The sequence below is a fragment of the Stomoxys calcitrans genome, chromosome 4 (assembly GCF_963082655.1).
Source record: "Stomoxys calcitrans chromosome 4, idStoCalc2.1, whole genome shotgun sequence".
NCBI classification, from domain to species: domain Eukaryota; kingdom Metazoa; phylum Arthropoda; class Insecta; order Diptera; family Muscidae; genus Stomoxys; species Stomoxys calcitrans.
The window spans coordinates 13,161,848-13,175,813 of NC_081555.1; the positions used below are offsets into that span (position 1 = coordinate 13,161,848).

Here is a 13,966-nt window from a genome sequence, read left to right on the forward strand (position 1 = left end):
TGAATCCCCCTCCCCAGGGCATGGCATACAGGCGAACAATTGCTGGAGGAGCATTTAAGTGACAGAATATTGACACTGGTCTTCATTCTTTATCAGAGCATTGTGAGTTTGAGTCGCAGAAAATATTCATCACGAGAAATCAGTAGGAGAAGTCATTAGCGAGAATGAGGCAATCGATATTTGCATGGAGCCTATTGGCATTTTGGAGTTTATTGTTAATGGAAGGTAAGTGGCACTAGAAACGATTTGTATGTATGTATATGAGAACTATATATAAATTGTGAAAAATATTTCAATTTTTTGTAGTGGTTAAAAGTGATGACACCTTTTATCCCCAGGGGCCACCGTTTGAGGTTTCACGTGTTAAAAGGCAATATGGGGGACAACCTGGTGCACCTGGCAGCTATGGAGGGGGTGGAGGTGGAGGCGGTGGTTCCTTAGGAGGAGGTGGTGGTGGTGGTGGCGGAGGTTATGGAGTTGGCGGTGGAGGTGGAGGTTCAGCAGGTTTGCCTGGTGGAAACGGTGGTGGCTATGGAGGAGGGCCTGGTGGAAATGGTGGTGGCTATGGAGGAGGGCCTGGTGGAAATGGTGGAGGCTTTGGAGGAGGACCCGGTGGAGGCTTTGGGGGAGGACCTGGTGGAAATGGTGGAGGTTTTGGCGGAGGCGTGGGTGGCAATGGTGGAGGTTTTGGAGGAGGAGCTGGTGGAAATGGTGGTGGTTTCGGATCTAGCAATGGAGGATTTGGTGGATCTAGTGGAAGTAGTGGACTAGGAGGAAGACAAGGCGGAAATGCTGGTGGTTTTGGCACAGGCAGTGGAGGATATGGTGTATCTGGTGGAAATAGTGGTTATGGGGGAGGATATGGTGGTTCTGGTGGAAATGGTGGTTATGGCGGAGGCGGTGGAGGAGGTTTTGGTGCACAGCCCGGACAACCTGGTCAGCCCGGTGGCAGTGGTTCTGGAGGCAGTGGCGGTTATGGTGCCAGTGGAGGCTAGGTGAAGCAGGTTCTGAACGTTTAAGTAGGCTGAAAAGAGGGTGCGGATATTAATTCGCCCCATGCCACTATGGACATACACGTGAGCCGTTAAAGTATCTTTAAATCATTATTTGAAGTGTATTTTAAAATTTAAGAAATTATATCATACAATGTACTGATATTTGTTCATAATTTGTATTTCTATTTAAAATACTTTAAATGTTTTAAAACTAAAAAAATTAAAATTTTTAAATATTTAAAAAAATTGCGTAGTTGTTGAAAAAACTCTCCAATTTTACTTTTTCTGAATATATCTTAAACATGTTTTTTTTTGTTGTGTGTTCGTTTGTGAATTCTGTGACATACGCCTACGGTTCCAAAAAATTATGTTTTATTATTAGGCAACATTTTCCAAAAGTGAAGATTGCCCTCTTAGATAGTTCTAGGTTTTATAGAAAGGATTAACAGTTCTGTTTTTGAAAACCGGGTATCTGGTTTTGCAAACTGGGTTTTCGGTTTTTGTAAACCGGGTTTTTGGTTTTTGGAAACCGGGTTTTTGGTTTTATTAAACTGGGTTTTCGGGTTTTCGTGTTCCGAATATAGTCAAGGGTTTCCCAAAAACTGTTATTTATCGCAATTTTAATAAATCAGGATATCCTTGCCAATGTTGGACTTCTGGCAAGAACGCTAGGAAAGAATTATTCAGGATTATTCGGGGGTGGGTGCTTAGTCCACTCTTCTGAGGCCTTTCTTCGCATGTGACTATTAGACTATATAGAGGTAAGGCCTCTGTTGAGAGAACTAACTTGGCAATGGGTTAAGTGCATATCGCGCGATATATGGTACATTCAGTTAGGTTGAAAAAAGGGTGCGGATATTAATCCACCAATGACACAATGGACATACACCTAAGGCAGTAATTGCTGTGCTGTGCACTCTAAATATGCCTGTAAAGCGTGGCTGGATCGACTAAGATCCACGGCGCCCTGAAAGGCTTCCGATTATCCAAGTTTGTTGACGGCAGTCCTCTGGCCTTCACTGCCAAATCGTCTGCTCTTTCATTTCCCCTTACTCCTCTATGGCCCGGTACCCAAACAATGCAGATCGTGCCATCCTGGCTGTTATCGAGCTGATGATCAGTTTACTGTCCGCAAAGATGTTCACTCTCGACGTCCTCGCGTTAACACCACACCACCTCATTCATTCCGTGAACACACGAATCTCCTTCTGCCGGACCGTATTATGGGCAGAAATTCGGTAACACATCTCAGTTTCTGGGCTTTCAATGTAGACTCCAGGGCCACTACATTCTCTAGCTTTGATCCATTCCTAACTTACAGATGGCAATACCAGAGTTTCGTCAATAAAAAAATGTCGCTGACATCAGTGCCAGCTACAGTTTTCGAGAGAATTGGTTGACAAATGACCATTTTATTGCAGTATTACTGCAAATCGGAAGAACATATATATGGGAGCTATATCCAAATCTGAACCGATTTTTTCCAATTTTAATAGGCATGCCTGTACCAAATTTTAATACGATCGGATGAAAATTGCGACCTGTACTCTGTACACAAATTAACATGGACAGACAGACGGACAGATAGACAGACAGACAGATAAATCGAATCAGAAAGTGATTCTGAGTCGATCGGTATACTTATCAATGGGTCTATCTCTCTTCCTTCTGGGTGTTACAAACAATTGCACTAAGTTATAATACCCTGTACCGCAGTAGGTGTAGGGAAAAAAATTAAAAAAAAAAACAATGTGAATTTGTATTTGCTGTAACTTGCTTAGGTTTGCAAACTTCAAAATTTTTCAGACACCGTTGGATTCGTGGGAAAATCTTTTTCCGTAGTGGTGCCAGATGAAGGAATAATGTAAAGTTTTCTATAAAAAATGTGGCAAAAACCAAATCTTCTTTGGCGTAAAAATTCAAGGTAATTTTCAAGGTCAAAAACGCTGTAACTCCTTAATTTTTTCGAATTTCGATCATTTTCCAGCATTTCGGAATTCGAGATTCGAAGACGATTCGTAAAATAAACAGAATTACTTAAAATTGCACACTTTATTTTTTTTTGCATTTTTTTAAGAAAGGCTAACCCCTTATGAAAATTTAAAATTTTTGATGCCAAAAAAATTTTTCGATTTGAGTATACAGTATTGCAGATTATGGCAAAAAATCGGATTTGTGCAACTCCCATGTTTTTTCTTAAAAAAAAAGCTCAAAATCGTCTAATTAATATCCGAGAAATGCTAAAAAACTCGAGGTGAGTTTAGTTTTGTGAATTTCAAAATTCTGAGGATACCGTTGGATTCGTGAAGAAAATCCCTTTCCGTAATGGTGCTGAACGAAGCAATACTCTTTCCTATTTTCAAATCTGAACCGATTTCTATGAACTTCTCCCTGCAATTTCGAGAGTCATAGAAAAAAATCTTCCTGGCAAATTTCGAGAGAATCGGTTAACAAATGACCATTTTTTTTGAAGTATTACTGAAAATCGGACCATATAGGGCAGCTATATTTAAATCTGAACCGATTTTTTCCAATTTCAATAGACTTCGTCTCTAGGCCGATAAATATGGCCATACCAAATTTGAAGACGATCGGATGAAAATTGCGACCTGTAATTTGTACACAACTTAACATGGACAGAGGGAGAAAGAGACAGACGGACATAGCTAAATCGAATCAGAAAGTGATTCCGAGTCAATCGGTATACTTATCAATGGGTCTATCTCCCTTCCATTTGGGTGTTACAAACCAATGCACTACGTTATAATACCCTGTACCACAGTAGTGGTATAGGGTATAAAAATTGGGTAATTTTGGCAGGGAAATCCTGATTTATTAAAATTCCGATAAATAACAGTTTTTGAGAAACCTTTGACTATATTCGAAACACGAAAACCCAAAAACCCGGTTTCCAAAAACCGAAAACTCGGTTTCCAAAAACCGAAAACCCGGTTTCCAAAAACCCAAAACCCGGTTTGCAAAACCAGATACCCGGTTTTCGAAAACAGAACTTTCAATCATTTCTATGAAACCTATAACTACCTATGAGTCAATCGGTATACTTATCAATAGGTCTATCTCCCTTCGATTTGGGTGTAACAAAGAAATGCACTAAGTTATAATACCCAGTACCACAGTAGTGGTGTACTTGCATATTTATTGTATAATTATGCAACTATCACCTGAACTCATATATCATTTGTATGGGTTAATCAATTAAAAACAAAAAATTAGTTAAACACGTGCCAGTATTCTACTAACACTTTCTCAATGCTTTTATTTTCCTTTATAATCCGATTAAAACTGGTTTTGATTATAAATAAAGCCATAATTAACAAAGCAATCCCATAAGTCGACAGTTAATAGCCCTAAGTGCTTTTAAGAATTATTTTATACCACTTGGAAAGAAATTCTACGATACTTTGCCTATGGTTTTTGCAAGAAACTAAAGTTCTATGGCTTGACAATTGGTAAAAAAGAATATTTTCTAAAAAATAAATTTCTGGAAAATTCTAAATTTTTATTATCACATTAATGTTATTTAGGCCAATCTTATAAAAAATAAAATATATATAATATATATATGATTAATTGAAATCCGGTTTATGTATAAATTATACATAATTAATAACAATCGGTTTTTTAACTTTCTAAGGACATGGTGGCATCCATGAAGGACGCACACAGTCGGGACCACCGGCTCCGCCCGCACCGCCAGGACCATTGCCATAGCCGCCACCACCACCGCCGCCGCCGCCTCCACCACCACCAGGCTCACAATTACAGCCACGGCCGCCACCACCTCCTCCGCCTCCGCCACCACCACCAGGCAAAGGAGAAGCTTTAACAGAAAAGTAATTGAATTAATTGAATTTTTATCAACAACTAATGATTTTATCAAACAATTGTATATGAATTTTTATATTTTTCTCTTTTGATTGCTAATTTTCTCCTTTACTTTTACCCACCTCTAATGAATGCCATCAAGGCACATAGAAAACTTAAAATTAGCCAATATTTCATACTCAGCCGTTACACTTGACTTCAAGATTGATTAGAGAAGACCAGTTGGCATTTAGTTTTTATAGCATTTTCTCTAGAGCTCTCAAATACAATTACGTCGCAATATTAGCACTCTAGTAGGTCATCAAAGGTATTTTTTTCCCCTATTTGATAATGTTTACAAACATTTCTTCTTAACTCGGGGAAAGCCACAAAAATTCTCATAACTTTGAGCAGCAAATACACTCGAGAAAAAAATTCAAGGAATATAAATTAGAGATAAGAAAATAGAATTGCTTTTTGAAATACTTCTATACCAATTATCACATAGTGGTTTCAAATTGAAGAATGCGGAAAATAATTTTGTAAATGAGGATTGCTCACAGATATCTTAAAAATGCCAAATAATTCTTTATTTGTAATGATATTTTTCCTAATCAGGATTTTTGGGATATATGTGTCAAAATTTTGGCTATTTGAATTTTGGGTTTGTTTTACCAAATCCTGGAAGTCATTTTCTGAAAATTATCGAATGTTTTAAAAATTTTCACTTTTTCTAAGATATTTCCCCATTAAGGGAAGTTTTGGGGATTTTGGTAAAGTTTTTGGGAATGGGAATTATTTTAACACACTACGGCGGTAAATACCTTTGAGATATTGGAAATACTAAAGAACATTTTTTTTAGAGATTTTTGGTAATTTCTGCAAACATTAGCCATGTCCGTACGTCTATCCGTCTGTATGTTGAAATCACGCTACAGTCTTTAAAAATGTTGATATTGAGCTGAAACTTTGCAAAGATTCTTTTTTTAGCTGAAACTTTGCAAAGATTTTTTTTTTATCCATAGGCAGGTTAAGTTCAAAGATATATCGGACTATATCTTGATATAGCCCCCATATAGACCGATCCGCCGATTTAAGGTCTAAAGCCCATAAAAGCCACATTTGGGGCAGTGATTTGTGTAAGGTCACTTGACATACTTCTTCAATTTCGCCCAGATCGGTCCAGATTTGGATATAGCTGCCATATAGACCGATCTCTCGATTTAAGGTCTTGGGTCCATAAAAGTCTCATTTAGAACAATGTTAGGTCCTTAGATATTCGTGTCATATATGGTTCAGATCGGGTTTGGATATAACTAATATGTATGCCGATATCCCGGTTTAAGTTCTCGGGATCATACAAGGAGCATTTATTAATCGATTTTGTTGGAATTGGGTACAAGGAGTTTTATTTTATTTTATATTATTTTATTTTATTTTATTTTATTTTATTTTATTTTATTTTATTTTATTTTATTTTATTTTATTTTATTTTATTTTATTTTATTTTATTTTATTTTATTTTATTTTATTTTGTTTTATTTTATTTTATTTTATTTTATTTTATTATATTTTATTATATTTTATTATATTTTATTATATTTTATTATATTTTATTTTATTTTATTTTATTTTATTTTATTTTATTTTATTTTATTTTATTTTATTTTATTTTATTTTATTTTATTTTATTTTATTTTATTTTATTTTATTTTATTTTATTTTATTTTATTTTATTTTATTTTATTTTATTTTATTTTATTTTATTTTATTTTATTTTATTTTATTTTATTTTATTTTATTTTATTTTATTTTATTTTATTTTATTTTATTTTATTTTATTTTATTTTATTTTATTTTATTTTATTTTATTTTATTTTATTTTATTTTATTTTATTTTATTTTATTTTCGTAAGTCTAATTTTTTTCGAGTGTACCTCTGCATTAGCAATTCATCATTATTTGCTTCGATTGTATTTTAAATATTCAAAATATTGCCTTCTCGTCATTTTGCAAATTTTACTCATAAATCAAGTTTAGTACAGTTGTCCCACGACTCACGTGGGCCATTTATCATAGTGGCAGCCTTTTCATATAGAATACCTCAACAAGTGCGTGCAACGTGACAAAAAGATAAGAGCTGGAAAAGTCCTAATGGGAAAGTAGCACAATGTAAATTAATTTTATTAAATACATTATTGAATTAGATCAAAACAATATGTTATTCAAGCAGTTTATTTAATTGTTGACACACAAATTAATACTAATGAAAAAATTTCAGTAGCGAAATAATGAATATAAAATAATTATTTCAATAGTATTAAAAGTACTTTGAGTTGTTTCAGTAGAAAAACTTAAGGAAAGAGACAATAAATCGCATTTTTTGTCTCAAGTACTATCTCCAACTTGGTACTCACCACCAAAGATTGGGGCTATAATAGTATTTATAAACAGCACTATCCAAAAGTCCATTTGTCTGTCCTTAAGTTCATCCTTCCGTCCGTCCGTCCTTCCGTCCGTCCTTCCGTCCGTCCTTCCGTCCGTCCTTCCGTCCGTCCTTCCGTCCGTCCTTCCGTCCGTCCTTCCGTCCGTCCTTCCGTCCGTCCTTCCGTCCGTCCTTCCGTCGTCCTTCCGTCCGTCCTTCCGTCCGTCCTTCCGTCCGTCCTTCCGTCCGTCCTTCCGTCCGTCCTTCCGTCCGTCCTTCCGTCCGTCCTTCCGTCCGTCCTTCCGTCCGTCCTTCCGTCCGTCCTTCCGTCCGTCCTTCCGTCCGTCCTTCCGTCCGTCCTTCCGTCCGTCCTTCCGTCCGTCCTTCCGTCCGTCCTTCCGTCCGTCCTTCCGTCCGTCCTTCCGTCCGTCCTTCCGTCCGTCCTTCCGTCCGTCCTTCCGTCCGTCCTTCCGTCCGTCCTTCCGTCCGTCCTTCCGTCCGTCCTTCCGTCCGTCCTTCCGTCCGTCCTTCCGTCCGTCCTTCCGTCCGTCCTTCCGTCCGTCCTTCCGTCCGTCCTTCCGTCCGTCCTTCCGTCCGTCCTTCCGTCCGTCCTTCCGTCCGTCCTTCCGTCCGTCCTTCCGTCCGTCCTTCCGTCCGTCCTTCCGTCCGTCCTTCCGTCCGTCCTTCCGTCCGTCCTTCCGTCCGTCCTTCCGTCCGTCCTTCCGTCCGTCCTTCCGTCCGTCCTTCCGTCCGTCCTTCCGTCCGTCCTTCCGTCCGTCCTTCCGTCCGTCCTTCCGTCCGTCCTTCCGTCCGTCCTTCCGTCCGTCCTTCCGTCCGTCCTTCCGTCCGTCCTTCCGTCCGTCCTTCCGTCCGTCCTTCCGTCCGTCCTTCCGTCCGTCCTTCCGTCCGTCCTTCCGTCCGTCCTTCCGTCCGTCCTTCCGTCCGTCCTTCCGTCCGTCCTTCCGTCCGTCCTTCCGTCCGTCCTTCCGTCCGTCCTTCCGTCCGTCCTTCCGTCCGTCCTTCCGTCCGTCCTTCCGTCCGTCCTTCCGTCCGTCCTTCCGTCCGTCCTTCCGTCCGTCCTTCCGTCCGTCCTTCCGTCCGTCCTTCCGTCCGTCCTTCCGTCCGTCCTTCCGTCCGTCCTTCCGTCCGTCCTTCCGTCCGTCCTTCCGTCCGTCCTTCCGTCCGTCCTTCCGTCCGTCCTTCCGTCCGTCCTTCCGTCCGTCCTTCCGTCCGTCCTTCCGTCCGTCCTTCCGTCCGTCCTTCCGTCCGTCCTTCCGTCCGTCCTTCCGTCCGTCCTTCCGTCCGTCCTTCCGTCCGTCCTTCCGTCCGTCCTTCCGTCCGTCCTTCCGTCCGTCCTTCCGTCCGTCCTTCCGTCCGTCCTTCCGTCCGTCCTTCCGTCCGTCCTTCCGTCCGTCCTTCCGTCCGTCCTTCCGTCCGTCCTTCCGTCCGTCCTTCCGTCCGTCCTTCCGTCCGTCCTTCCGTCCGTCCTTCCGTCCGTCCTTCCGTCCGTCCTTCCGTCCGTCCTTCCGTCCGTCCTTCCGTCCGTCCGTCCTTCCGTCCGTCCTTCCGTCCGTCCTTCCGTCCGTCCTTCCGTCCGTCCTTCCGTCCGTCCTTCCGTCCGTCCTTCCGTCCGTCCTTCCGTCCGTCCTTCCGTCCGTCCTTCCGTCCGTCCTTCCGTCCGTCCTTCCGTCCGTCCTTCCGTCCGTCCTTCCGTCCGTCCTTCCGTCCGTCCTTCCGTCCGTCCTTCCGTCCGTCCTTCCGTCAAGTTAAGTTCTTGAACTGTCCTAAATGGATCATAGTTGGCTGTAGGCCAAGTTTCCGATTTAGATTTCCAAAAAATATTTGGAATTTAATTTCCACTTTATTTTTGGTGCTAAATTTTTACACTTAATCTACGTCACATATATAATTGAAATTTAGCTAATATTAGCATCCGTAGATTGTAAAGGCTTCTGTTTAAAGGGAATAAAAACAAAACTATAAATTATCCTTTTATTAAAACATAGAAATCTACAATACCTTAGGTTTTGCTTCTAGAGGTGAACTTTACAATGGAGAATTGCTTTTCAGTACATTTTCTGTTTTTTCCTTAAAATCGTTGATAATAGATTGTGCCTTTTGGAAGTCATCATTCAATCCATTGAATTTCAGCTGGTTTATCTCTTCCTGAGGCAAACGAAATTGCGATGTAACTGTAGACACCAAAGATCTAATGAAATTTTGCTTGGCATCTAAAATTTTACCAAAACTGGCAAATAAATTAGAAAATGAAAATTCCTCCATAACAATGGAGGAGATAAGTGTAACAAAAATTAAGGCGATTTGAAACTTCATTGTTGAGTGAAAGAATTTATAAAATGAACTGAAAATTTTAGAATAATGTGAAATGGAAAAATGTTAAATAGCACGTCCTAAAACTTATTCGATACTTTAACTATTTCAGTTTAAGTATCGAATAAGTTTTAGGACGTGCTATTTAACATTTTTCCATTAAACCGTTAATGCGGAAAATGGATTTTGCTTTAGAGCCAACCAAGAAGGCAAAACTTCAAAGGAAATTTAATGAATGGGTTAAAATTTGCGAGTCGAAAACTAATTAGGGAAAGTACCATTAAAATTTTGCGTCTAAAAAAGATTTGTAGAAAATTTTAGTCTAAAGGAGACATTTTTAGAAAATTAAAAAAAAAAAAACAAAAATAAAAAATAGTACTGAAAATTATGTTTTTAATGAAAATCTGTTGCAATTTGGTTGTAATGGCAAAGTTCATAAACATTTTTTGTAAGAAACCATTTATTAAAATTTTTGTTTATAAAAAATTTTTTTGATTTTATTTTTTAAGAAAAAAGTTTTTGCAATTTTTTTAAGAAAAAATAGACATTTTTTTTAAGAAAATTTTTTTTTTTAATTTTTCTTATAATTTTTTTTATTTTTATTTAAGAAAATTGTTTTGGAAAATATTGCCTGTAGAGAATGACTATTGGTAATTTTATCTGTAGTACCCTTGATGATGTGGTTGGCTAAAAAGAAATAAGGGGATAGGCCTCTTCACTTTGGCGGCCTTCGTGGGCATAGAAATGTTATGTACAATAGTCTGTACATGCCGTTAGGATCTCCTGACTTCTTGTGAACTGAATTGAAGGCAGGATTATGAGCAAATCACTATCGATGGGTTGTAAAGAAAAGATTGTGACTGGAGAAAGTCGGCAAATGTTTTTCTTTTGGTTGAGAGTGGGCTTCTAAGGTCCTTCGAGGAGGAAAGGGGGAAAGTGGTCGGTAAAATTTCCGGCATTGAAGGCCAATGGGGCTGGCGTAAACCTCAGAAAGAATGAGGTGGTACTATTCATCTGAAAACATAAGCTCGGTGCTTCCCTCCTTGGGTAGTTCCACTAAGGACTCACGAGGCCAAGAACCGTGATGCTTGCAAATTGCAAATTTTGCCCATGAACATTCCACTAAGGAATAGGGGCAAACTTCTCACATATCAATGCACTCATGCACTCAGTCCGATTCAAGTTTTAAGCTCAATGATAAGGGGTCTCCTTTTTATAGCCGAGTCCGGACGGCGTGCCGCAGTGTGACACCTCTTTGGAGAAAAGTTTTACATGGCATAGTACCTCACAAATGTTGCAAGCATTAGGAGGGGAAAACCACCGCTGAAATTTTTTTCTGATGGTCACGCCAGTATTCGAACCCAGGCGTTCAGCGTCATAGGCGGACATGCTAACCTCTGCGCTACGGTGGCGTTATGCTTGACCGGAAATTAAACTGAAGAAGAAATATCAAGGAAAGCATCAGAAGGAAAGAGTTGGCAGGAGGCTGTACACGGCATGTTTGAGTCGGTGGTTCGGAAAGTTTCTTACCTTAGGATTAGAAGAGGACTGAATGCGCTCTACTTCTATCGCAAATCAATAGAAAACAGTTTAGGGTTTAGGATGGGAACGATAAACTGGACGTTTACGACAATGGTTCGGCTAGTTCTCTTCTATGGTGGTATGGCATCAAGGTCTGAGCAGCTGTGATCTCTGCAGTGTGATCGAGATCATATAAGGTGCCATGGCAGAGATGATGTCTGGACCAAAGAGAAGGCCTTGAGGGAAGTTCTGAATGACATGCTATATTTTTAGCCTTTGCACCTGTGTGTTGGGTGTGAGGCAACGAGATCGCCCTAAGACTGAGGAAGTGAGGGCTTTCTCAAACTAGGGATATTCTTATGATCTGCGGCTCGAGGGATTATGCACCAGGGTAGTTCCTTCATTACTGACGAGCTGAACGTCGTCTTCTCAAAAAGGGTTTAAATTGTATGGTGACACCGGGGGAAAGCTTTAATAGAGTTCCTTTGGCTCAGGGAATCATATAGGCCTCTCGGTAGGTGTGGAGTCCCTCAGGCCGAGGGATTTGTGGTCCTAAGGACTCTAAAGTGGTGGACTCTGGAAGAGTGGCTGCCCGATGGGTCTCTGACTGTAAACATGGGCAGTTTGTCCTTCCTTGTTGAATGGTTGCACGACGTCTTCCCGTAAATGGATCTTTGAGGGTACCCCCTTTACCCAAGGCCTTTTGTAAACAGGATCTAAGTTGAATGGAGGCTGTCAAGGTGGAGTTCCTTGGGGTTTGGCAATTATATAGGATTTTGGATGGTTGTGGAGTCTTTCAAACGGAGGTCACTGTGATCCATTCGACAAATTTCTGCTGATTAAGATTTGGGCGAATCAGAAATCGCGATACAGAAAGCCGGTCACATGCTTTTAAGCAACATCACACATTTTGCCTTAATTTTGAAAGTTCTTTGCCTTCTGTAAACAGGATCTAAGTTCAATGGAGGCTGCCAAGGTGGAGTTCCTTGGGGTTTGGCAATTTTATAGGCTTTTGGATGGTTGAGGAGTTTTTCAAATGGTGATCCATTCGACAAATTTCTGCTGATTAAGATTCGGGCAAATCAGAAATCGCGACAGAAATTAAGCAACATCACACATTTTGCCTTACATTTGAAAGTTCTTTGTTGTGCTATTCTTTGAATAGAAAGATTTGAACGCAATGGTCTATAGCCGGACAATATCATGCAATGGAATCTAAATAAGAATTTTTTTAAAGACAATATCTAAAATTTGGCTTTTAGAGAAAATTTTTTAATAATTTTTTTTTTATTTTGAAATATTTTAGTTTAGGAAAAACTTAAAGAAATTTAAGTTTTTAATTTTCCCAAATTCCGATAATGAACCATAGAGTATAACTTAATCCTATGTCAATATTCTCCTTTGTCACAACATATTTGCATTAATTATACAATGAGATAGACTTTATAGTTTCATGGTCCATTCGGTCATTCATCTATTCCATGCCTCAGTGGAGTTGGATGCACATAAACAGCCATTATATTTTAAAGCAAAGGTGTCACTTACATGTAAAGACCTCCAATTAACAAAAGCATGTCAAAAACGAATGTAGCATGTTCACAAAAGAATATCGTTAAGAAAAATGAATGCAAATAGGCAGTGTGCATTTAAAAATGTAAATTCATCTTGACAGCAAATTTTTGTTATAAACAAAATAACTGAATATATCTTCTTGTCAGTTTTTGCAAGGAAAAATGAAAAACTTGAGATTTCGAAAATATATATGGAGGCCATTGTCGTGCAGAGGTTAGCATGTCCACCTATGACGCCGAACACCTGGGGTCAAATCCCGGAAAGAAACAAAAGACAAGAGCAAATCATTTCTTATAATTTCTTTGGTAATCTCATGATCTGAATTGAATTTTTTTAAATTGCATACATATAAACCTCATAATCTTATTTTATTTTAATTTTTCTAAGTTCTAATAAAATAGGCAACAATATTGCAAAACCATGATGTTGTATTATGATAAATCTCTGATTACACAATCTGTCGTTGGCCGTTGTCAGATTGACAAATTGATTGACTACATTTTACACGCGTCAAATGCCGCTGGTAACAAGCTGGTGCTTGGTTCAATGCAATGAAAATTCTGAAGTTTAACGTTATACTCAAGTTTAACATACAACGTTCAGAGCTCAATTTAGAAATGAACAAAAAGTGCAATTCGTTCATGCAATGTAGTTTATGAAACTAAGTGTCGTTGGCTATAAAAAATAAAATTGGTCGGAAGTTGCTAATGGTCGACTGAGAAACTACTTAACAATATTAAAAGTAAAAAGAAATAAAATATCACAAAATTGTCCTTAATAAAAAAATTTTGACAACATTGCCTACCATGACAAGATTTTGGTTACATTTAATAAAGAAAAAATTGATATGTCTGACCACAATTATATTTTTGCATAATCTTCTATCAAACTATAACAAAAAAAAAAAATATTTCTAAAATTCTCTGTAAAAATTGACAAAATTACCTATGAAACTAATATTGAAAAAAATTATATATTGCAATTTTCTTTAACCTTTTTTCGACAAAACTTTGCAGAGAAATGAAATTTGGAAGAAATTTTCAGTTAAACTATATGGTATGAAAACTGCCCTTCGCCAAGGTAAAGGATAAGGAATCTGCACTTTCCTAAAAGAAAGGGTAAGAAAACTGTCATTCCCATGGGAAAGGGAAAAAACACTACCTTTTACTTAAAGGAAGGATAAAAAACTACCTTTCGATTAGAGATAGGGTAAGAAACTACACTTTCCCAAGGAAGAGGACAAGAAACTACCCTACCCCAAGGTGAGGGTAAGAAAACTACCTTTCCAGAAGGTTAA

General features: G+C 38.8%; 2 protein-coding genes and 2 long non-coding RNA genes across 4 annotated transcripts; 2 read left to right on the forward strand and 2 right to left on the reverse strand.

The window, feature by feature from the left end:
- The first annotated feature begins 64 nt into the window (after window positions 1-64).
- On the forward strand, window positions 65-1,274 carry LOC106087405 (uncharacterized). The gene is made up of 2 exons (XM_013252430.2): window positions 65-225; window positions 307-1,274. The coding sequence occupies exons 1-2, from the start codon at window positions 165-167 to the stop codon at window positions 993-995; spliced, it is 750 nt and encodes a 249-aa protein (XP_013107884.2). The 5' UTR covers window positions 65-164; the 3' UTR covers window positions 996-1,274.
- A 677-nt stretch (window positions 1,275-1,951) lies between these two features.
- On the forward strand, window positions 1,952-3,050 carry LOC131997287 (uncharacterized). Its single transcript, XR_009398174.1, has 2 exons — window positions 1,952-2,919; window positions 2,983-3,050. It is a non-coding gene; the product is annotated as an uncharacterized LOC131997287 (long non-coding RNA).
- A 1,453-nt stretch (window positions 3,051-4,503) lies between these two features.
- Window positions 4,504-5,119, reverse strand: LOC106087408 (probable H/ACA ribonucleoprotein complex subunit 1). Its single transcript, XM_013252433.2, has 2 exons — window positions 4,964-5,119; window positions 4,504-4,836 (listed from the first exon to the last, which is right to left on the reverse strand). Exons 1-2 carry the CDS (start codon window positions 5,016-5,018, stop codon window positions 4,646-4,648), a joined length of 246 nt encoding a protein of 81 aa, XP_013107887.1. The 5' UTR covers window positions 5,019-5,119; the 3' UTR covers window positions 4,504-4,645.
- A 3,974-nt stretch (window positions 5,120-9,093) lies between these two features.
- Window positions 9,094-9,721, reverse strand: LOC131997278 (uncharacterized). Its single transcript, XR_009398171.1, has 2 exons — window positions 9,265-9,721; window positions 9,094-9,197 (listed from the first exon to the last, which is right to left on the reverse strand). It is a non-coding gene; the product is annotated as an uncharacterized LOC131997278 (long non-coding RNA).
- Window positions 9,722-13,966: the final 4,245 nt, after the last annotated feature.

Excerpts from the sequence above, each read along its gene's own strand:
- LOC106087405 (XM_013252430.2), top strand. The coding sequence starts at position 165 with ATGAGGCAATCGATATTTGCATGGAGCCTATTGGCATTTTGGAGTTTA. Across the intron at positions 226-306 it reads GAGTTTATTGTTAATGGAAG|TGGTTAAAAGTGATGACACC; the intron begins GTAAGTGGCACT and ends AATTTTTTGTAG.
- LOC106087408 (XM_013252433.2), bottom strand. The coding sequence starts at position 5,018 with ATGAAATATTGGCTAATTTTAAGTTTTCTATGTGCCTTGATGGCATTC. Across the intron at positions 4,837-4,963 it reads CTTGATGGCATTCATTAGAG|CTTCTCCTTTGCCTGGTGGT; the intron begins GTGGGTAAAAGT and ends TTTCTGTTAAAG.